General features: G+C 32.4%; 2 protein-coding genes across 5 annotated transcripts; both read left to right on the top strand.

Moving 5' to 3' along the window:
- Window positions 1–1,438: 1,438 nt before the first annotated feature.
- Window positions 1,439–15,450, top strand: LOC132725313 (uncharacterized). Its single transcript, XM_060710420.1, has 4 exons — window positions 1,439–2,614; window positions 9,835–10,005; window positions 12,150–12,293; window positions 12,807–15,450. The coding sequence occupies exons 1-4, from the start codon at window positions 1,720–1,722 to the stop codon at window positions 14,213–14,215; spliced, it is 2,619 nt and encodes an 872-aa protein (XP_060566403.1). The 5' UTR covers window positions 1,439–1,719; the 3' UTR covers window positions 14,216–15,450.
- A 3,766-nt stretch (window positions 15,451–19,216) lies between these two features.
- LOC132725312 (regucalcin-like) lies at window positions 19,217–25,860 on the top strand. 4 transcript variants are annotated; one of them, XM_060710417.1, is made up of 6 exons: window positions 19,217–19,368; window positions 23,383–23,567; window positions 23,897–24,076; window positions 24,411–24,626; window positions 25,067–25,213; window positions 25,571–25,860. In XM_060710417.1, exons 2-6 carry the CDS (start codon window positions 23,405–23,407, stop codon window positions 25,774–25,776), a joined length of 912 nt encoding a protein of 303 aa, XP_060566400.1. In that variant the 5' UTR covers window positions 19,217–19,368; window positions 23,383–23,404; the 3' UTR covers window positions 25,777–25,860. The 4 variants fall into 4 exon arrangements, with proteins under 4 accessions (XP_060566400.1, XP_060566399.1, XP_060566402.1 ...); XM_060710416.1 differs by having other exon boundaries at window positions 19,293–19,368; window positions 23,339–23,567; XM_060710419.1 differs by lacking the exon at window positions 19,217–19,368 and adding an exon at window positions 19,444–19,462.
- The last annotated feature ends 55 nt before the right edge of the window (window positions 25,861–25,915 follow it).

Here is a 25,915-nt window from a genome sequence, read left to right as displayed (position 1 = left end):
GCAGTACAAATGTGATGATAAGTACATTGTACTGCAAAATTAGTCATTAATCGCACATAACATGTACAGTATTACTTGATTCTTAAATATATTTACTTTTCTTAAAATCCTAGTGCATTTTTCTCAAGATTGATTTTCTTGTAATATTTTGACTTATCTAGAAGCATTCAGCTTTAACAATTGTTAAATAAATTGATGTTCATTACTGTTTGTTGAATATTTACAAAGACAAAATAGATTTGAGAGGATATGAGAAATTGATTCGAATGTCTTATTTCTATGTTATACCTAGTTTCAATTTGCTAATGAAAGTATGCCTTATAAGGTGTGTATAAGTGAATTCGTCCATAATGGAAGGTCTCCAATATCATATATAATTATGTTTATAGTATTTAGTATCATTCATGACAACAAACCATGAAAGTAATATATATCGATGTTGTTGGTACGTGTGAGATAAATTATCCGATATATCATTTATTTTAATATACTGGTAATAAATTGTTCTGGAACAAAATACTATTATTCATCACAAAAAATGATTATACTAAATGACATTGTTTTTTAGAAGAAATATTTTATAAGAGTATTTAAATGATACATTTTAATGGGGTTTTATACTAATTATTGAAAAACTATTTATAGACCAATCCACTTTTAAAGTACATAATCATTCTAGAGGCGCTTGCAACTAATGGAACATTCATATATTGATTGTTGACATATTCATGCAAACTTGACATTTTAAAAGGAATAAAATGTATTTATGATGTCTGTATGCATATGTTCCTTATTTTATACAAGCTGGAGCGTTCTTGAACTAAGCTCAAATCAATCTTAATTTACAACTCAATATTTTAACGTATAATTTGGCAATGAATAACGGGATATAAACAACACAAACAATAAATGAATTGACCCCATTATCGACTTTCAATTTCACCCTGTTTTTTCATTGGTTACGAGTTCCTTATCTGAATAAAAGGCTATGTCTTCTGAGAATAAATTTAAATATATGTTATGTATGGTTTTATACCATCTGAAAATTTTGACTGACCTTGACATTTTTTTTCGAAAAGCCAGATTCGTATATTATTTCATTTTTCATCTATCCAATTTGTTTTATAATATTAACGTATTATTAGCAGACTGACCGGGTTATATAGCTTAAGAAATTACATAAACATTTATGTTATAATGAAAGACCATACAAACGTAAGAATTTATAGCGTTATTACTTATCTGCTCAAAGTGGTTTGTTATAATAAGTTTTGATTAAGAAATGTAGAATCGATTTGTAAAAATATATACTTCTATATATACGTATAATGTATAGAAAATAGTTTTTATTTACAAAAAAAAAATGAGGTCATGTGACGTCAAGAAATGAGGCAATGACAACGGTTGTCATTAACACATCAGTGTTTTGCGGCTCGTTGATTATGTGACATGTCATAAAACAATATGATAAATGACGCTTGGAGACAACGTTATCTAATGTCTTCTTTACCGTGCTATTTTTACGTTACAGTGTTGTGAATTATAGCCTAGTTCTCCGTGCAAAAATATCAGAATAAATTCATAGCGTTGTGTTAGATGTTTAATGGTGTTCACTATTCAATTTGAAATCCTTTTCTTCAGAAAAGTGTCACAAAAGGAATTTTATTATGAACATTTTTACCGTATTGTGAAATTTCTTCTCCGGAATTAATTGTTATAATGAAAGCCAGTAATTACCTCATTATTTTAATTATATATATTGTTGGTGTTCAGCAAATTCTAGGCGGTTTACTAAGTAAAGGGAGATTTAAAAGATCATTTCTTGGATCGGACAAAGTAGAAAGGGCCGGGAGAAAATGTCATGACTTCTGCGCAATGAATCCAGATCTTTGTCGAAACGGTGGTACGTGTGTCACGGATGAAAACACGTGCAATGGAAAATGTGTTTGTGCACCGGGTTGGGCGGGTCGGTGGTGTCGCGAGCCGTTCATAATACCTAACTATAGAGAAGATTTAGTAAAAGAGAATGAAGTTACGACTGCTAGTGAATTAAATGATATCGAAAACAATCCAACGTCCGTAAAACGTGCACATGTAATGAAAAGCTCGAAAATTGTAGACGAACTTCGAAATGGCGTGGACGGTATTTTAAAAGAACTTCGTGGTAGCTTTTTCACTATGAAACCATTTTTTTCATCAACACTTGCCCCGGCGAAAAGAGCCGTTGTTGAATCCTCAGAAATCGAAAATCCCGATGATGATTGGACGTTAAGAAAAAATTGCGAGAAAGTTTGTGTTAAAGGCGACTGTATCAAAATCAACGGCATTTATGAATGTAAACCGCGGGTCAACGCAACAGATACAAGCATTCCTAGAGAATGCGGACCTGGTTTTAAGTGCAATCATGGTGTTTGTGACATGGAAGCCCTTAAGACGAACTCATATAAATGTATCTGTGAACATAACTATGTCGGTCAGTTTTGTTTATTAAAATGTCCTTACGATTGTGGCGAGTTTGGACGTTGTGATATTCACGTCGCCGACAATACGTATAAATGTTTCTGCCATTGGAATTACACAGGGCTCAACTGTTCCGAACTTGTTCCTGAAGCCGGTGAGTGAATTATTCATCAATTGAATTTGAATTAAATAGGCAATAAAACAATGCGTCAGCGTGTTCTATAATTCAACATTTATGACATGAAATGTACATGTAAATTATATTAGCATATGCATAATGAATCATACACATATCTATCACAGTTGACCGTTTATACGATATGCAAAACGTTTCTATACATGTATAAATACAGCGGTTCAACAATATTGCCATGATAAACGCATGCTCCATTATGTCTTTGTAAGTAAAGAAGCATATACCGGTAACTTAACTGTAACTATTTTAAGATAAAAAGTGATTGATTATTTGGTGCGTGCTTTAGACTTTGGGTAATTGGGTAACTTAAAAAATTAACTATCTAAGAGCTACAGACAGCATTTTGATATAAGAGTAACAATAAAGGTGAACTTCAGTCACGCGAGAAGTGATTTTTCTTAATATCATGCAAATTTATGGTGCGCACAAGTTATCTCCGCGTCAGTTTTCTTTTGTTTTTAAAATAAACTATAGATACGCATTACAGCCATTTTTGGTATATGTTTAAATTATGAAAGTTGAATACCATACGTAAAAGCGTACATAACGTTCAGTTTGAAACAGTAGAGTACCTAGATAAAGTACATGTCGTGACATACTGGACACTGAAATGCACGTTACTGTAAAAACGCGGACGTTTTCACACGTTTTCTATCAAAGACATGACATTGCCTTTATTTATGCTAAGTCATTATTTGTCAGCTTTGTTGCTCAGTCAATCACTTTTACAGTAAACAAAATAAATGATATTTGTTACATTTAGGATGTTTTCTGAAAGATTATTCCAACCTCATTATACTCCTTTTACAAATCTGAACTATCAATAATATATGATTTAGTTGTTTGACCCACGTGCAGTATTTCTCGGACAAGTTTTCATGAAATGGAATGAAGAAATTAAATTAGTATTTACCTCTTAAAACCATACATACAATTATTTCTAAACTTTTGTAACCAAAACTAGCAGATAATATGGAAATGTCTGTTCAATAGAGCACGTGCTTGTTTATATATACAAGTATATCCACTGGACAAAATTTTGATCCCTTCGCACGTCCGATTTTGATATTATAACTTTTTAATTTATTATCAAACTGAATTTAATTCACTGAATATTAATCAAAATTGCTTTAAAAATTCTCAAATATCAAAGCATGACATGATAAACTATGGTCTACACGCACGAGAACTATTGCACGTAGAGGAGAACTTCTGCACTGAGTGTAACTCTAGTACGTTAGTATTATAGTTATGGTAAACGAAGCTCAGGTTATATTCAACAGTAATAATAATGATCAAAATATTATTAGATATTGCTCTCTCCATTCCCTTTTAACAATTAGCAAAACATCTCTAATGCTTTGATCTTTTCATTTTGGAAATGTATTTGATGAGCCTTTTACTTCAAAGTTTATCTATCTTATAAAACTATATTGTACCTTAGGGGCACCTGAGGTCTTCCCTCCACTAGTAAAGCTGGAAAGTTGCAATATGACATATACTGTGTTTGTGCGACATAAACCCCAACCAAAATATAATATATATAAGTATAATGAACCGGGTGCACGTTAGAGTAACTGTTTCTGGGCACTCTTGGTGTAGTCACCTCTTTTCACTTAGTAAGTTATGTCCATTTATGCTCACAGGTTTTATTGTAAACAAGATATTATTTCCGTACATCGCAGGATGTTACCATCTCAAGTTTTTTATTAATAACATGACAGACATGTTGACTTGCAAAATAAAGTTCACTTGAACATTTTTGCGGGGCATACATAGACTTCTTTCTTTTCTTGTGTTAAAATTTGATTCACTTAGTCAGTGTTAAAGGTTAACATATGGTAATAAACACTGTTAATATGCCCTGGGACTACATATTAACGTTAGCCTGTCACTGCATGTTTTGTTATAAGAGTGTTTCGTCCAGCATTTTACATTAAAGTATATATCTTTTTGTTAATATTTGCCAAATTTTACCAAATTATACTTGACATTTATGATATATGAACGTTATGTTTCCTCAGTAATATAAAATTATTTGCAATTATGTACGGTATGTGACTGAATCATTTCGTCGGGTCGTCGTTAAAACATAACATAAGAAAGCAATTCATAAGTTTTTGTCCAGACCCATGCAATAGTTTTAAGAAAATACTATTCCGATCACATACATTAAAGAAAGAATCCACACAAACCAGCTACGTTTGTTCTTGTTTTACAATTCCGCAGTGTTTTTTATGTGTCTGGATTGTTTAACCTGTTATCCAAATAGCAAATACATTTTGTCAACTGATATATTTAATGTTCATAGTTTTAAGTATTTCTCTGAATGTAAAATGTTATCATTTGTACATATTTTGTATTTTGATAACTTTTCAATCCAAGTTATGAAAATGAAAATAAATAGCTTTACATATGGATGTCGTGACAGTACGTAGGCGGTCGTACTCAGGACAGGTTTTGCCCTTAACCTTACACGAGCAATGAATAATACAGTTTATTTTATTGCTGAGTGGTTTGTAAAAATCCGTGTGGTTTTATAGAATGTGTTAAATTAAATGATGTTTTCAAATTCTAAAATAAAGAAGCGTTCATCTTTGAACATAATTGATGATAATACAATCTTAATTGAATACCATTTAAGCCGATGCTAGGGGCGTGATCGATGTTGCGCTTTTTGAATTTCCCTCATGAACAGATTCAATCAAAACGAGTCTATAATTTATCATGTAACATTGCTGTTTTGCTGTCGATGGTTTAAATGTTCTAGAGGGAGTGGGCGGTAGTTTGCACTTGGCAGTACCGTCCATGAACAGGCTCAATATCAAACCGAGCCTGCAACATTTTCAATTTTGCCGTGTTGGGCTTTCTTTAGGGATTCTTATTTTCTCTATCTTATCCTATTTTAACATAACAGCTCTTTTGACGATATGTTTACAAAATTATCCTTCAATATTCATTTATGTATGCAATTTATCATATCAGATATAGATTTATGTGTTAATCCATACCACTTTATGAACTTAGATAAACGTATAGGGGATTATAAATTAATATGTATGAGTTAATTGGATGTTTTCAAAAGTTATATTTCTTTTTGACAAGATTTGTATAAATAGCAAAAAGTGCATGTTGACATATGGCTTTCTCTAGTATGATTTTGGTGTGTTTTTATTTATTCCATTCATTATCATAAATTAATATTCGATATAATGTACTTGAATTAATATTCATCTACATCTGATTTATTTTATGAGATAATCTCTTTCAATGCTTTTGCACCAAGGAATATAATTATGTTGATACAATTTACGACTCAGTTCATCTCTCTTGTAATCAGTAATTTTCTAAACAGTTACATTCAATATCACATTCTACATCAAAGGAACTGTGCACTTGTAATACAGATTTTAGTACATAAAATAATTATGGCTTTTTATATTTTCAAAACAGTTCAAAATAGCACATAGAACTGCGTATGTTTACTTTTATTAATATAATTATTCAAGCTCGGATTGCGAAAGAAGTCTCTTGAGTCCGATGAATAGGACGATAGTATAACGAGTTTTATTATTATAACTATGCTCAAACTCAGATATTTGGTTGGTCAGAAACAAGCATAGAATGTTTACTGACCAATGGCAATCCTGGGATTTGAGACTGATCTCAGAAATAAGTTTTATAACCTCGAGGCCTATATAGGTGTCATATGAGGTCAAACCGACGATTTTTGAGCTGAGAGACAGCCAACTTAACATGTGCATGTTTGAACAAATTCAAATTCTAAGAAAATCAATAAAAGTGAAACAAACAATCAGCACAGGATTCAAATTCTGTAGAATATTAGCTTCTGTTGTAACCATACTACTACATGTATAAGAAACACGACATGATATATCTACCATGTTATAAAATAAAGAGCTGAAATAATTACAAATGTTGCTGTTTCTTAAGTCTTAAATATTTCTCAAATACTTGTTTTCTTTCAAAATGTTAATGAATGCAGTTCAGTATTTCATATTCAAATACATGTACTTATATTTTAGCTGTTAATCAATACTGATGTTATTCCATATTGCCATTCTTAATGTAAGCTTAAATGCTATTCTTTGAATACATTTCTTATATCTTGGCCATCGTTTTTTTGTATTTGTAAATGGACATAAGTATTTTGTATGGCAATACTCCAATAAAACTGAAACTGAATCTTAATAACAAAGCCACAGTTGATATTTGTATAGAAGCTATTCTAACTTTTATTTTGCAGTGATAATATATTTAAGATACAGCTTTTAGTGTTGTTTTTTTTAATGTGGGAAACACATTCAGCTTAAAATACAATACCTGTTTTAATAGGAGGCAGACTTATACTATTGTGAATATTTTTAGGCATCTTGAATTAGAATCTAATTCAAACAGGATAATATACGCTTTGTCATTGTTTGATAAAGAATTGCCCTAGTTATCAATTATGCACATGCATTGAGTGTCAGCTAAACGTCAAACATATATAACATATATCATTGAAAATGTATCTATGACATTTTTATCAATCACTTTGATTTGGTTTGTCACTTGTTTGGATTATCAAATTTTAGAATTTATAATAAATTTATTTTCTTTCATCTAAAATGATAAGTTCCCACATACTTATCAATAATTTTGTGAAAAGAATGACCATATCATATACAATAGAAAGGAATGAAGCTTGTCCGACATTCTTTGTTACGATCTAAATTCACATAATAAAGTACATCAGATGTGTGAATTCATGTAATTTATAAAAAGGCCAGAGACTGGTAGTGTCTGACAAAAACATTCTGGTATTCTGGTTGGATCCGACCTGGACAAGAAAGAATAATGAGGAGAAAATACCAACAAATGTAGAACAGTAACCTATTGTTACATGTATGATGTATAACACTGGGAATATTGCCAAACCATGATATCAGAGGAGATAAACTCTTACATGTTCATGTGCATCGTTTGCCCGAAATACGTATTGTACTTTTAACTACAAATAAAAAGACATATGTCCAGTGTAAAACATTTGAATATTGCATGTAATTTAAAATTTATGTTATCAGTCAGTTTGCAAAGCATTCACTATCAAATAGAGTGTGCAATTTTGAATAAATAAAATACACAAAGTACCCTCTGTCCCTTTATTTCACTTATTCTAAATTAATCGTTTTTCTGTTTTTAATAGAATATTAATACACTAGATTTTTCAAACACGTTCATGTCACCGTTTTTTCGTCTTTATTTTCTTGTTTGCAAAATTAAGCAAACAAACCATGTTAATTTTTTCAAGAAATCAAAAGTATTCGTTTAACATTATACATTAGTAAATTCTGAATATGCCTTTTCCGTAACATTAAAGAAAAATCACTTGATATAACCTTGACCATGACTAATAAACTTATATAGTCACACATAGTCTGCTTTAAGGTAGTACCTGAGAAGGAAATTAAAAATTGAAGATTGATATGTACCGATTCATATGTTTTAAATGCGATGCAATTGGTATTTAATGGCCTTTTTATACAAACTATGGCTGGTATTGAATATTTTTAGCCTAATTCATCAATTTACCTTATAATAAATGGCACAAGGAATTTATGTAAGTAGGTGTGATTGTTCTCTTCATATACATGTATATATCTACTTTAAACTGAGGTGTTCACTCCATCATAGTTTATTGTTGGTTGTTTGTAACGAATTAAGCTTATTTTATTCATACTACTAGATTAATGATTTTTTCAGAGTAGTTTCATGCTAGATTTGGTTAGAAAGTTGTTTATTTTGCTGTTTTCTGCTGTTTATCTGGATCCAATTTCCATTTTACAATAATGATTGAGAGATTTTTTCCAATTGAAAAAGTTTTTTTTCCGGCATCATTATTATTATTATTATTATTATTATAATTATGATTATTATTATTATTATTATTATCATTATTATTATTATTATTATTATTATTATAATTATTATTATTATTATTATTATTATTATTATCATTGAAATATCAATTTAACAAATAATTTTAAAAACTCTCCCCTTATTATCTAGAACTTACTTCAAAATATACCTTAGATCAATTTATTTATATAAATAGTACTAATTTCAATTGGCATGTGATCGAAATTAATACTCAAATAATTTGGCGGGAAATTATGAATAATCTAAAGTTCAATAGTAAAATTTAAATTTACTGATAATGTGACGCTTAGACCAAACAAGTGACGCCAAGACTTCATTATGACATCTGAGGTGTACAAAGATGTTTTCAAGAAGTCTTTTTTTTTTGGACAACAAAATAGGAACCAACCATACGTTAAAAAAGTATAAAGCGCGTTTTTGCCATCATTTTGTAGATATATAATCTGTAACCAAGTCACGAACGAAACCCGTTAATTACATTAGAAAGCAACGTTGAACCGTAACCTTACTGATTACCGTCGGGACATAAAAGTTGAAGTGCGAGACGTTACGTTGATACAAATTAGCTAACTGTAAGGGCTAGCTAGATGTGAATGTAAATTTTATGCCTTAATTATTGTTACACGGAACGCACTCATTTAAACCTGAATGTGAAAGTTTAAGTGATGTCTTTATTTGCTTGCAAAACCAAAGTTCATTATTTAAATAATGAAAAATTAAATGATGAAACAAAAGTTAAATCTTTCTAAATATAATACATCATAACAACGCTCAAGAAAATCTTATAATTTTAAGGTGTTTTTTGTATATATACTTTTTAAAATGATGCATGGGTCTTTGTTCTGTTGTGCTGCATATATTAAACCGTTATTGCTTTATTTAGATACTATACTAGTATATATACATTTGTACTGATTTTAAAAAAAGTAACTTTTTCTGAATCAGCGAGCATAGTCTATCCAACCAATACAATAACAAACCGCCGGTGAAAATACGTTCGATTTTTGTTCTTTACTAGAAATAAGAGGGCATTGCTGTCCGGACAAGAAAATTGAATGTTATTGTTATGAAAGAAGTCTGTTCATTGTAACAAATTGTACTTTTATGTGGTATTCTAAATAACGTTGACAAACAGACAGACATGTAAACAAATGAATTAAGGACAGTACTGTTTTAATTTATATGACAGTTTTTAACTTTTCACTAAATCTTACAATCCTTGTCTTACATTTCAGAAATACCACTACCAGACGAAGTGATATTTCACTGGTATGTTGTTGGAGTGTCCGTTGCTATGGTTATAGTTATGATATCAGGAGTTTTTGTCGTAGCCTATTTTATGTGGAGACGTCGACTCGTTTTTATGTTGAAAATTGTGCACTACTTTCAACAATATGAGGAGGACGGTAAGTGTAGGAATACATTTATTCATACACATGTATGCTGCAAAACAAACTAATCCATCTTTTCTTGGACAGTTACATTGTAATAAAAATAGTTGTCTTTGTTTTGAAACCAGTAAGAAATCATTTGAATACATATTCATACATTCCAATGCAATATAGGTGGCTTTAATGCTTATGTAAATATAATATGTTTGGTGTTATCTTATTTTTTCATTCAAAAACAAAAGTTTTTTATTTATATAAAGTTCACGAACTGAATAAAAATGTGTGTTTTATGATACAATGATTATTTGAGTTGTTAGATAAAAGTTACATTACAAATGACATGCATTGCTACTATGCCATATTTGTATGCTATCAAAGTTGATCAAGTCCATGGCAAAATTATTATGATTCGGTCAAAACAGTGTATTTAGAACAAAGAAAAGGAAATGTATTTCCCTTTAACAGATAGAGCCTGCTTTGTTTCACAGACATGGTTTTCGTGAAATGCTAAGCTGACATTTAGAATGCCCGTTTAACCTTCTCGCAATGCAAAACACTTATAAATAAAAAAGAATCACGTGTGTTAAATTCAAGGAATGTGTCAAATATCTGTGAAATCAACCAGTGATTCATACAAGTATAAAATAGCTGTATTTCTGCAGGTATTTAAGTTGTTCTATATGGCTTAAACATCTAATAAATCAACCCCATATCAGCTAAATATAAAGTGGTGGATACTTTAGAAAAGTTGTAGACGAAAAACATATACATGTGAAAAAATAATAATATGTGCGTGCGTGTTCGTGTGTGTATACAACATATACATCTCCCAATATGATGCATGTCTTATTGCATTGTCTGAGCTGCGTCTAACTTTTAGTTTTTTTTAATTAAAATGCTATGAAAATATGAGTCATTTATGAAGTTTGTCTTCATGTCCATCATAGAATGTTTCATTAAAATTTAGTCATATCCCTTTCAAAGTGTAAGGCGTTACTTTGAAAAGATGTAAAATTCTTTTCGGATAAATATATTTTACAGAAGACATACTGTAAGTGACATATGCGACTTTTGATGTGACACGTCATTAAACTTTAATTAAGTCGGCGAAAAAGAACGAAAACATGTTTACTGGAGGGATAGTACTCCTTTTATTAAATTTCAAATTCGTGGTACAAGATGTACACGATAAAGCAAGTCGCAAGAAACAAGCATTGTGTTCATCAAATACCATAATGTTTTTATAGAAAACGAATAACACCATCATTAAAGTTATATTTAATTTAATTTTCAGTACTGAATTATGACGATAAATACTTATGTAACCATGCTATTTTTTATACTAGAATGATGTTTTGATAATAAAAATTATTGTTGTTAAACTAGAGGCTTGTTGCTTTAGGCGTCTTCACATGGATAGTATCATTTTATCATCAATGGCAAACGTCACCACTAGTATAGAGCAATGCAAGCTTACAAACCTAACGTCACTTATGCAACTATACAACAATCTTACACTGAAACTAAAAAACTTCAAAGAAGTACTATTTCATAAGACATTATTCGTGTTCAGATAGTTCATGTTCAGATACTGAAGAGGTCATTGTATAAAAAAGTATCAAAAACCAGCTTTTACGCATCAAAATCTTACATTTAGTATTATATTAATTCAACGAAAGAATGCCAAGTATTTAAGTGCCAATTTTAACGTTTGTATAACAAAACTTTTATGCACGGAATAGCTTAAATTTTGAAAATTAATTGGTTTATTAATGCATACAAAAGCTTATTGACATTCAAACTACAATAAAACTGTTTATAAAACAACATGCGCTACAGGCACGTTAACATTTCTATATTTGTATTGTCAGCAATTTAGTTCAAACGATATATAGATGAGCAAAGTAGTCAATTATAAGTTGATTCTATTAGCTTCTGTCACAGTAAGTTGTCCTTTACGAAAACAATGTACAAGCATATTAACTGTACAAGATGTCCGACTGGTACAACATGATTGCAACTATATTTTATAATTCCTACCAAGTTAACAATGTTCAGAAGGCTGACTCAAATTAGATCTTTACATTTTAACACAATCGTTTTTACTTAATATAGTTTATTCATTAATAAATCATGTAATTGGTCGTTTCTATTTTTAGACGGCAAGGAATATGATGCGTTTGTGTCGTACAAGTCTTGTCCTAGAGACGAACAATTTGTGCTGCACCAGCTTTTTCCTAAACTAGAAGGCGAATACAAGTTTAAACTGTGCATGCATTTCAGAGACTTCATCCCTGGAGAAGGTAATTTATTCACTTTCTCTTATCTATTAGTCATTGTCTTTTGAAATGTTACAGTGATATACATTTGCGAGGTTTATGTTCAATTCGTTTCGTCACATGCTGCAATTTTGAAGCAAATGTAGGGTTTATTGAAAGTTCATTGTAACACATATTTCATTATCGCACATTAAGCTAATGAATGCTATATTTGTTTGACACTTTAATGACATATTGGAGACAAGGTGTATCTATGTACCGTCACTGCACAGTAGCTTCTTAAACGTTTTCAACCGTCGGGACAAATGACGAAGCTTAGTTTTCATTAAACCTTTATTATTTGCAACTGCCCCAAAAAGGACACATTGCTTTGTGATATTAAACCACTTTTTTGTTCTAAATTTTAATTACAGTATTCTAATAATGTAAGACGTTATTGTCCCATTAACGTGCATTTAGAAATATACAGAATATGCTGTCCGATAATGAATTTAAATCACACCAATTAAGTTATGTTTATCTTATTTCTATTTTTAGCTATTGCTAACAACATTGTATCGGCAATAGAGAGAAGCCGGCGGACTATAATGATTCTGACGCCGGAGTATGTACAGTCGGAATGGTGCCGCATGGAGTACCAGAAGGCACAACATGAGATGCTTCAACTAAAACACAAAATTATACCCATCGTTCTTGCTGATCTTTCAGAGGTTAAGGACATTGATACCAACTTAAAATCCATCATGAATAGTGTTACATATCTAGAATGGCCAGGGAATGAAAATAGTAAAAGAACTGATAAATTCTGGAAAAAGTTGGAACTGTCGTTGCCAAAGAAATCATCTCAGCAGAGTTTGCAAACACAGTCGGTATCATCAGATTCATGTAAAGGCCTGGTTCCGGAGGGTGATTTATCGTCATCGGAAGTTTTAGTTTCTTCTAGCGTCAACTCTTCAGCTTCATTACCATTTGATACTCGATCAGGGGCAGAGTCACCAACACCATCATCAGAAGTAACTGACAATAATTCACCAAGATTTCAGAAAAATAAGCGAAAGGACTTCAAACATTTCATGGACAAACTGGTTCGTACAAAGTTGTTTAGTAGACAAGATAGCAACAGTAGTCAAGCAGCACTAGTGGATGACGATACCATGGCGTCTCGTAGCAGTTGCGGTTCGGTTTCTGAGAGCACACTTAGTGAGAGCACCGAGTCTATTTGTTCAACTCCAGAAACAGGGCATTCATTTTTAAATGGAATAAATGAAGACATAGAATCCAATTCATTCATGCATTCTGTGTACAGCGATTCAGATTTGAGAATTGGTAAAGGGCATTCTTTAGATAGACGGTATTTTGATAGGCATAAAAAGGTAAGTGAAAGGGCTAGTGAGAAAATAAGACCAAGTAAAAGGTATAAAGAACAGGTTGTTAGTTCTGAGTGCGAAAAGGACCATTGTGAAGACGTTCAGTGTACAAATTGTACAGATATTAGTGACAGTAAATATAACTCAGAAAGAAACTCGCAGGAGTTTATAAATAAAGGCTTTGAAGACGACACAAACGACAATTTAGACTGTGAATACTGCATATATGAACGTAATAGATCGGACAATAATAGAGTGCGTATATCGGCAATCGAAGGAAACGACCAGCTACGAATTCAAAGATTATCAAGCGAACATAATGCATGCCCATATTGTAATCACGAGATGAATCGATCTCAGGCTTACAGAGGTAGCGCTAAACAACACAAAGATGCGAAAAACCTTGAAATAATGAAACAAAAGATGAAACGTGTTGCATCCTTACCTAGAAACTTCAAAAGAAAAGACATACAACGTCAAGACGGTACATTAATTACTAGAGATTTACGTGCTGGTACTCATGCAAAGAATGAGCATACTGAACATAATTTTTACATTGACGTATGTGAAGATGTGTGAAACTAATATGTAAATGAATGTTCATTGTTATATATGTATAAATGATGCATAAAGATTAATGTATTACATGTACGATTATAAATGTAAAATTTCACCTGAACTAATTACGTTCAAAAAAACCTAAATCCACGAATCATCTGCGACTGATCCTGTTTAAATATTGGCGGACTGAAGAAACTTTTGATCACTTTTGTGAGACTTCTATGTATGATTTAGATAGCATTTTGTGATTTATGATCATAGAATACATTCTTTGCTCGGTTTTTTTAATGTTATACATGTACATAATGATTTTATGTGTCTAATATGTTGAATCTATAAATATGTTGAATCTATAGCAAACATGTTTTATAACTTAATCATTGAAGATTCATGAAGTGTCTTTTTTGTATTTTTATCCGTATTCTGTTTTTATTATTATACATGTAGAAATGTAATGATGTTTCCGTTAAATTGTACAAGACAACGAACAAAGAAAGAGATAGGTATTCGTAGATACACATATATGAATCCTTTTATGAGTACGTAGAATAAACTATTTCAATTACTACCAACCACATGTATAGTAAGCAAACAAGATATTGAATTTTATGAAAAAGGCCATTTGTTTCGTCTCACATTATTATCTTGTTATTTATTCTAAAAGCTAACTTTCGAAAATTTACATCATTCAAACAACAGCATCTTGTATAGAATAAAAATATACATAACACGTCTTGCTTGGGTTTAATTGATGACTGTTAAAACTAATTACATTTGCAAATGAGCAATTAAAGTTTGTGTCTCATTCTTTTTTATTTATTACCATGAAAATTTTAAAATCTATGGATGAATGAAAAAGTAGGCGTTTTCTATGTTTTATGCTAATTAGAGTCTTGATGTATAGCAGGGAGTTGTACTTTGTCCTTGTTTGTTTTGACTGTAAAAGTAACTTTTACTATCAGTATCATTATTAACATTTGATATATTCATAATCATTTATTAAAGATTATGAAAAAACAAATGGAATAAACATATTTTCCACATGAAAGTGTTTCATATTGCTAAAAGGAAAAACATACAGAAAAATCGATTACTTCTGTTTGTTACTGTGTTCATATTACGTGTACTTTACTCTTTATTTCATGTTTTATGATATACATGTATATATTAATTAATGGCACTTTTATTTCTTATCTCACTTTATCTTAATGTACATTATATTTTAACTATATATTATACTTATCCGTTATTTTTAATAAAATGATGATTATTAAGTTCTGTTTTGTTTCATTCCATAGAAAATTTCCCTTTCCATGAAGTTTCTTACTGAACATCGGTGGTTCTACTCGGTGCCGTTCGTGCCTGAAATAATGCACGGAAGGGCACCTAAGGTCTTCCTCCACCAGTAAAGCTGGAACGTCGTCATATGACCTATACTGTATCGATGTGACGTAAATCCCAATCAAACAAACAAAAATCCAAAAACAATCGGCATACTTAATTTTTAACGATGTGAATTGACTTATTACACATTGCATGAATGAAATCTATGACAAAATGGAGGGCTCAATCCTACTGTTTAAGCTACCTTATCCTGAAAGTGCGTTTTCTGCTCTTGTATGTCATTTTCAAGAGAAGATGGCTCAAAATATGGCAGGCTACTCATATTCGTTACGTTACTGTTACTTTATTCCCTGTCAATGTGCAAATTTGCTGACATTTTATGTTATATTGATAGCTGTTTATTCTTTATTCTACAAAGTGTTTAGGCAAAATGATCGAAATTTTCTTCTAGTCTTGACTGTATTTTGAAGAAAAATGCGTGAGATTTGCTCGTAACTTGGTATAATGACGAAAAAAACGGAAATTTTGGAAAAATGTATCGGTTCTCGATTTTTAATTATCTGCTCTTCTCTTGGAATAACAAAGTGAGAAAAAAAAACAACACTTTCCTGGGAAGATAACATTAAAAGAAGAATGATGTCTTTACTTAGTTTAATTATGAATTTCTTCAATCATGCACAATCAAAAAATCTTTGCACTGGTTTGAATTTTCTGAGTTTGTTTGTTTGTTTTGGGGTTTACGTCACATCGACACAGTATAGGTCATATCGCGACGGTCCAACTTTACTGGTGGAGGAAGACCTCAGGTGCCCTTCCGTGCATTATTTCAGGCACGAACGGGTACCTGAGTAGACAGAGTTTGTCTATGTAAAAAATGCATTGCTTCAGAAAATGTCTATATAGATTAAATCTACAGCAGAATGTAGCAATTTCTGAAAGAGAATTGTGACAACATTGCAATAAATGAAAATTGCATAGTCTGCCTTACCGAGTCTGTTTATTGGCAGTAATGGAAAGTCATACATCGGACATCTTTGCTACCCACCCTAGCACTGATTTAAGCAGCATTCAATCTTTAAAAATAAAGATATTGGATGGATCTCAATGGTCTAGAAAATCATAATAAATGTGAAATTCGAGGAAAATAAAAACAGTTTTCACACATCAGAGAGAAGTCGGGTTAAAATTTGCATCAAGTTGGACCAAATATGATTTTACTTAAAATGGTTTAAGATTGATACAATCATAAATAAGAGTGTATTGTTTAGGTTTGGTTTACCTTTTATTGCAATTGGCGCATCTGATTATTTGGTAAAGTGTTAATTTTTGGTTATGAAATGACAATAAGAATACTGTCAACAGTTCTTTAAACAAAGAATAATAAAAACGAACACGCACGTCATTAAAGATAAAACCTTACATTGACAATATTTACATGCATTAATATATTTACTTATTGTTTTATATTCAGCCTCGCAAAGCCACATTTTCACTTGTTGAATCCATGTCATTTTTATGTTTCATTTTTGTAAGGCATGGGTGATAAGAAAAAATTGTATGTCACTCATGAATCAATTATTAATTGTACAAAGTGTTTTAAAGGTGGCATTCGTGTTATGTTATTGAAATTGTTTAAAAGAAAGAAATAAAAAACGTATTTCAGCTTGATAACATTAAAAAGACAAAAGGTTGACTGTTGTTAAAATAAATGCGTGGATATGAACTCATCGTGGCTGTCAGTTTTTTGTACAAGACGTATAATTATGGTGATAATTGAAATGAAATTAGAATTTTATTGATTTAAACGCGAACTTACTTTAACATTTATAACATTAAAAATGCCATAAATAATGTCACTAATCATCTTAAAATGTTGAAAATTGTTAAACTGAACTATAAATAGACAAATATGTCTTCTCCTACAAGAGGCTGATTCGCACAATATGCATGTAATCAAAATTATGACATCAAAGCGTTTTATATAAAAATTAGTTCAGTTGTGAGTCGGAATGTTTTGAACATTGCACAAGACGGCAATAGTTTTCATGACTTGATTTTTCATATTATTCAGGCTAAAAAACATGGTTAAAAATCAAAATCCCATGTGGTTAATAATCAACCCATTTCCGACCTGTATGTCTGCACCTGCCTGTTTGGTGCCCCTTTAGTTGCCATTGCTTTTATATATTGCAGGACCTTCATTTCGTGAGCGTTTCTCTCCCTCGTGCATTTTAATTATCATATTAAAAAACGATTGAGAATAACTGGCATGTTGGAGACATGAAAGCTCACTGTGATCGTCTTGACAGCGCAGCGGGCACAGATATTGGCCACTCACTTATCAACTTATAGTAATATTGGGTATTATCATTTGAACCATTTTGAAAGCACCCGAGACAGAAACACAATGGATGACGGTGATTATTAAAAACCTTTATAATATATGAGAGCAATGCCTGTCATATATTTGATAAATATTTTGAACTAATAAATTATATTATTATCGTAAAAAATCCTGAAAAAAGAGTCCCTCGGAAGCACAACAAACAACATAATTGCAAGAAAATCCTGTCGGTTTTATTCAGTTTTTCATGACATATAATATATATATATCTCCCCCCCCCGATTCTCTCTTTATACCGGTAGTCAATCTTCAAACCTGCTGGAATCAAGAATAACCCCAAAGGACCAGCGAAATATAACAACACTGAAGAACACTGAAGTGGAGGACGGGGCAAATAGCGTTGAAAATAAAGTATATATAAAGATAATCTGGAGTCATGATCGAAATATATCTATAAACTTCCATCAGCCTTGAACTCGGGGAGCCGATGACGAGTAAGATTTGACGATTTTTTACTGCTTGTATATATTTGTATATATGAGAAGAAACGCGAAGTAATAGTGTTAAGATATATTAAATCGAAACGTCGATTTTCTTTCGATTTTATCAATTTACTTTTTTTTTTAAATACATATACATTTGCAACAGACAAGTAGGTGATCGGAATTTCTTAATTTCAATACATCATTCGTTTCTATGATAAACTTGTTTACATTTAAGATATAATTATAAAAAATATTTAATCAAAATATAAACATGCACGATTAGCTTGAGTTCAATCAGAGTTTAACACTATGTATCCATAAATTGCATATTGATGACGCAAATGAAAATAACTTTGGTTTTGTTTGCATATTTAAATCTTATTCTCTGAGTTGCAGCTTAATATAACTTAATAAAACCATTATTATTCTTATTTTATCTTATCAAACAATAACATTAATCATATTTTATATCTAAGAAGACATAACTTCCCAGGTTAAACATGTATTGTATAAATATTTCTGTGTTATATTATTCTTAGTATGTATGTGTTACTTTTTTTCAAATCATAATCTTATGTTTCTATATGATAGCAAGTGTACATTCATAACACGTAATGTTGTGAATACGATTTTGAAAATAAACAGATTATATCTTCACAAAATTTCAATGGTCAGGAGCGTACATATTAGCCGCGTCATGACAAAACCAACATAATGCGTTTGCGACCAGCATGGATCCAGACCAGCCTGCGCATTCGTGCAGTCTGTTCAGGATCCATGTTGTTCGCTATCAGTTTCTCTACTTGTAATAGAGTTGGTAAGCGAACAGCATGGATCCTGGTCTGGACTCATGCTGGTCGCAAACGCACTTTGTTGGTTTTGTCGTGACGCGGCTCATATACATGAACACAGGTCACTGTAATAAGATAACAACACTAACCAAACATGTTGATAATGTATCATACAATGATAACTACTTTACAGGGGATTATACCATCGTAAATATTCATTGTTTTATTTTGTTAATTTTAAGTAAAGTTATATTTTATTGATATGTGATAGAGTTGATTTTTAGTAATGTAATATTCTGCAGTAAGTATATATTCACATTTGAACACATATGGTATCATGTACAAGTATTGTATTAAGACAGTGGACGTAAAGTGTGTGAGTTGTAAACGTGAGCTTGATCAGTAAAGACAGATTCACGTAAACAATCAGTGTAAACAATTATGATTGATAACTTGTTGTTTTTTCTACAATCATAAATACAGTTGTCAATCGGATCAATAAACTATTATGGCAAACATTTTTTGTTACTAATGAAGTACTTGGCGATTTTAGTGACATTTTTGTACATGGACAAGATTGCTTATAAGATTGCATTAATAATTGAAGATGTCAAATGTATGCTTTCGTACAGAATTTGTTTGTTTGTTTTGGGTTTTACGTCACATCAACACAGTATAGGTCATATCGCGACGTTCCAGCTTTACTGGTGGAGGAAGACCTCAGGTGCCCTTCCGTACATTATTTTAGGCACGAACGGGCACCTGAGTAGAACCACCGACGTTCCGTAAACTAGCTGGATAGCTTCCTCACATGAAAGAACCCAAAGTCCCTGTCGGGATTCGAACCCACAGCGGTGAGGGGCAAGTGGTTTGAAGTCAACGACCTTAACCACTCGGCCACGGACGCCCCTCGTTCAGTAAATACAACAATCACTGCGGTATACCGTACCCCGGATATTGCTCGATATAATGAGGACTTTCATCCCATTTCGCGACTTTGAACGAGGAAGGAAGGTAAGTTCAGTGACGATATTTAGTCATTTTGAATTGGTTTGATATAAATTTTATAGAGAAACAAATACTTCGATAATTTCTCTAGTTACTGAAACCCCAAAAATGTTGAGAAATAGCTTTGAAATGTAATTAGGAGGTAAAATTCGTCTCTTTGCTCACGTGATAAATGAGCTTGGATCAGTCAAATTTGATGTTTTTCTGCATATACTTCCTTAAAAGAAAAACTTGAATCGAGTGAAATGTGTTAATGATGATAATGTTTATGTTGTAAATGTTCAATCAACAATAGACCCTCAGATGTCAGTGCATTTTGAGAATAAATACACATGTCAGTGTACCGAGTACTGCGTTGGAGTTGCCCGCCGGTGTCACGAATATTGCCTTTAGTGTAACGAGTATTGGTTATCAATTACGAGTAAACACAGAGTATTTACCACATTTAATCTTAAATATATCTTATATTGTGTATACTTATTTACACTTTATGTGCAGAAAGGCAGGGTTCGGAGGTACTGGAAACATCTGCGAATAATTTTTCATTCCTGTTCATGAAAAATCTCAGTCGAACGAACTCAGCAATTTTCTGTGTTTACAAAGTTCTCGTTGCTATCGAAGAAACAACCTTTCCAGAATTTGTTAATAATTATTGCATATCTTACTTTAAATAGTAAAAAAATGCATCCAAAGTGCATTATTGCTGCCTCAAGATTGTCAAAAGTAGACGGTATTGAGCAAGTGTGTCACGGTTCAGAACTGTTCACTAATGCCCGGGACCCTCGGAATACCGTACCGCGGCTCTACCGACTGAGCCATCCCGCCGCATACATATCATCACCCCGAAATAGTGAACAGTTCTGAACCGTGACATGTGCCAATATCTAATATCAACCGACTTCCTATTATGCCAAAAATCCATATAAAGGTAACTTTCGGTCATTTTTCACCTGCACTTTAGCAACGGCAGACCGTCTGCACGTGAAAATTGTTACGTCATTAAAAATGAGTTACCGTATGACTGTCGAGCGAATACAGCTCAAAAACCGAATAATGGATTTTAATAAGATTATGATTAAAGGCAGCAGATGCAATAAAAAAGGTTATGTTCTTTATAACCTTTCACCTCATAAAGGCGTGTTTTGAAGGCTTCACACCACACCCCTTTTGAGGCCTCAAATAGTGTAAAACATGCACTATTTAGGCCCCAAACACCGGTTTTTTCGTTTGAAAAATGTTGTTCAAAAGAGTGATCACTTTTTCGGTGCCACCCCCATTAAAGAGATACATCAAGGGGGTGCCACAGGGGGGATGTGCCCCCTTCTGTTTGGGGGTTTGAAGTGGGGCAGTAGCCCCTCTAATCGCCGAGAAGATTTGGGACTTGTGGGGGGGGGGAGTAAAATGGCATCAGGTCGATTTAAAGATTCCGTGTATTCAACGCCGAAAACCCTTAGACTTTATCTCAATCAATAGAGAAGTTGCTGCACATTGAAATCAGTTTTTATGGGAAAAAACAACGCAAAATAGAGATTTTTGGCAATTTTGAGACGTCCTCCCGTTGCCATGGTAACTGGAAATTTAAAACTGAGCAGGCTTTTCCACAGGCTATGGTCTAGCCAACATTTGTGCCCATTTTGATCAGTATTGAAGCATTTTTTTTGTTTCAAAGTAGTTTGAACTTGTAACAGGAGGCTTATCTCGTGGGGCGTCCGTGGCCGAGTGGTTAAGGTCGTTGACTTCAAACCACTAGCCCCTCACCGCTGTGGGTTCGAATCCCGACAGGGACTTTGGATTCTTTCATGTGAGGAAGCTATCCAGCTAGCTTACGGAACGTCGGTGGTTCTACTCAGGTGCCCGTTTGTGCCTGAAATAATGCACGAAAGGGCACCTGAGGTCTTCCGCCACCAGTAAAGCTGGAACGTCGCGATATGACCTATAATGTGTCAAAGGACCCAAACAAACAAACAAACTAATCAATGAAAAAAGCCATTTTTCGCAATATGCTCATGCAGTAAAAGGTTAAGACGATACCGGCATTTTTGGACGGCATAAGCCCGCGGGCCAATATTTTACTACGTGTGTCAATATGTTTCTTAAGGCAAACTTGCCCTGTAAACACCTATTATTAATGTCATCTAAATATGTTTTTTATTCTTCTTCTTTTCAGAAACACATTTTCTTGAGACATGTACTTAAAGATTTTGTCGTCAATTTTGATGGTTCTACCCTGCTCCCGACCCTGCTTCCGATCCTGCACACACTTTATTTCATCCAAAGTGTGATTTTCAATCAAATGGGAAATTAAATCTCTGTATTTGCCCGTAAAAAAGAACAGTAATAACACTGAAATGCATTGTTGAATCTGAAATATTTTAATAAATATCACATAAACAGTACATTATCAGCAAAATAAAATGGAATCGATAAACAGACGTAAAAATAGACAAAAATATCGACTTTCCATACTAATGTGCTCATTCTGTTTTGCAATACACTGTGCACTTAAGTTGGGCTTTTTTGCAATACTCTGTACACTTAAAATCAATACTCGGTACACTTTCTTCTATCTTTTTTGGCCTGTATCTTTTTGTACTTTCACACTTTTTGCCTGAAATTTGGACAAAGCATACTTGGATTGTGAATAAAAAAAATTGCTCGATTCAATTTTTTTTATATTGGTAATATAATAATTTCTAATGATTCTACAGTATCGCGGTCAGTATTTTCTAGTGAGCAGCGGATCGTTTAGGGGTAGTTTAATCAATTTTACAAATACCTGTAATACCTTTATGTCTTTTAGAGCTACAAAAATACCTCTAGATATATAAAACCAGTTTAGATAGATGAAATGGCCATTAGTTTGGAAAATATCGTCGCTGAACTAACCTTCGTTCCCCGTTCAAAGTCGCGAAATGGTATGAAAGTCCTCATAATATCGAGCAATATCCGGGGTACGGTATACCGCAGTGCAGACTGTAACTTTCTTAAAGATAGTGTATCTAGTGTATGCAGCAATCCATCTGAATTTATAGTTAAGTGCCTAAGAAAGGCGTAATTAGAAAAACTAGCCTTTATTGGTATCCTGAATTGTTCAAATATGGTTTTAGAGACTTTATGGCAGTTATTTCATATAAAATATTTTATTCATATTTTTTTTAGTATAAAACAGGTGCTGTATGAATTCAACAGATACTATATTTGTTTTGATTTTAGTATTAAAATACATTAAGAGAGAATGCCTGTTACTGTTGAAGCGTTAATAACAAAGACTGGGAACGCGACAGGAGAAGGGCCACATTGGGATGAACGTACTCAAACGTTTCTCTATGTTGATATACATGCTTATGAAGTTCACAGATGGTCAGCAGATACCAGAATAGATGAGAAATATACATTCGGTAACGTTAATATGTTTATTTTTTTACATCATCAGAGTCCTAGAATGATAATAATATTTCAATTTAAGAGCATGTATAATAAAAACTATTTGGCGGTCGGTAACTGTTACAGTAGCAATTCAAAAGGAAATCGGTGCTGAAAAAGTCAATATGCTAAACATAAATAAGAGAACTAGATTTTTACAAGCTTTATATATGAAATTCCTAGTGTGAACATTATATCGTTCATAAAATGCCGCCATCCACATACTCTTTAAGATTAAATCGAAAATACACTTCAAATCATTTACCAGGATCTGTATTATTATTATTATCATAAACTATTTTAGATGATAACTGTTCTTTGGTCGTTCCTTGCAAGAAAGGAGGTTATTTAGTTGGTATCGGAAAGTCTGTGTGCCACTTTGATTGGGATTCCAAGAAATTGACAGTTCTGCAAACAGTTGACGAAGACAAAGGGACGCGTATCAATGATGGGAAATGCGACGCTTCGGGCAGACTTTGGTTTGGTAGTTTTTTTAGCACCAACTTGTATGATAAACACCTTAATGATGCATCAAAGCCGCAAAAAGATATTTTATGATCAAAGTGCAACTTGAAATGTTATAATTATTATGACAATAAGAATGGGCGAAACGCTCACATCAAAAAGACCCACAAATTACCAAAGATTCTAGGGTAAAATACTGTAATTAACATTTTTATAGTAGAAGATTATGAAATAATACTATATTGTTATGAAATCTTTAACGCTTATGTTTGTTGTACAAACTTTTAAAATATACAGCTTGTTTGTCCGGTTATTTTGTTTTGTGTTTACTTCTTTATTTTTTTACAAACTAGGTACGATGTCTTTGGGTAAAACTGTCGACGAAATAAAGTATAACGAAGGGTCATTATACAGCCTCGAGGTTGATGGAACTGTACGGAAACACAAAGAAGGAGTCAGTATATCTAATGGTCTAGCATGGACGGCAGACAATAAAACCATGTATTATATAGATTCAATTCCACGTAAAGTGTTTGGATATGATTTTGGTATCAAAACGGGCACTATGAGTAAGGACAGATATTTTATTATGTCATTTACTACAATATGTACTTTCTGATATTTACCCAACAGTCATAAGGTATTTTGCAAATTATAAGATTTATATGAGACTTTTATTTTCTTTATACAAATGTACTTTGAAATAAAAATCTACATCGAAAAAATTAAAGACATCAACGCTTATTGAGGGCAGAGAGTAACCGCCTTAATAATATACACATAATCTTCTACAAGTAACTCTCGAGTACATGCATCCATGATATATCAAGACAATACAAGTTGTTGTCCCTTGCGTAATCAATACGACGGAGCAACATATCACTACCAGACTATAATGATCTTTGCCTTCCTTATTGAGTTATTGTCCTTAAAAACGAAACGAAATTTAATCATCATTTCTCTTAAGATGCATCGGTATGTGTTTATGTATGTGTATCTTTGTATTCAGGTAATGAACGCGTAGTTGTCGACTTTGATAAAGTTGAAGGTATGCCGAAAGAAGCGTTACCGGACGGAATGACGATAGACGCAGACGATAAATTATGGGTGGCCTGTTTTCTCGGAGGGCGGATAACTCGTTTTGATCCAAATACAGGTTATTACGATTTGATTTATTATTAAATAAAATATGTCTCTGAATAGAATATTTCTCTATGATAGCAAAAAACAAAGTCAATGTGAAACCCTTCTTATGGAATAATATAGTTTTAAAGTCTACGATATAAGTTGAAGGGTACAGAAACTGCAATCGATTGCTCCTATCCATTTATTTTTGAAGGATGGTTTTAAGTGTTGAAAAATATAATAAGATAATATTATGATTTATTATACGAGAACAGAAATTGAACCTTTATCTTTTTATTAATAAGTATACACCATGTCAAATAAGCGTTCATTCTTAGAAATTTAAGGTACAATAATATATTATCGAAATGTCCCCTCTATTTCATAGGAGAAGAAATGACTAGAATAAACATAGCAGCTAAACGGACGACTTCTTGTTGTTTTGGCGGGAAAAACTTCGACGAGTTATTTATAACCAGTATAACAGATGGAGCCACTGAAGAAGAGTTGAAAGAAACACCACTTGCTGGTTCAGTCTTTCGTGTAACCGGACTGGAAATCAAAGGGAGGCCGGCACCTATCTATGAAGGCTGAACCCGCTTTGTACAATTTATATGCATTTTGTAATAATGAAGCACGTATAGAGTTATTAAACAATAAAATAATTAAAATTTTAAAGATTTGTTTCTATCATATTCTACTCCCAAGTTCACTTCAACGTCTAAAAATGCTG

This window comes from Ruditapes philippinarum, unplaced genomic scaffold, assembly GCF_026571515.1.
Source record: "Ruditapes philippinarum isolate M1 unplaced genomic scaffold, ASM2657151v2 ctg351_1_1_1_1, whole genome shotgun sequence".
Classification (NCBI taxonomy): Eukaryota; Metazoa; Mollusca; class Bivalvia; order Venerida; family Veneridae; genus Ruditapes; species Ruditapes philippinarum.
Note: the sequence above shows the minus strand (reverse complement) of the source record. Positions and strands in the feature narration are given on the sequence as shown.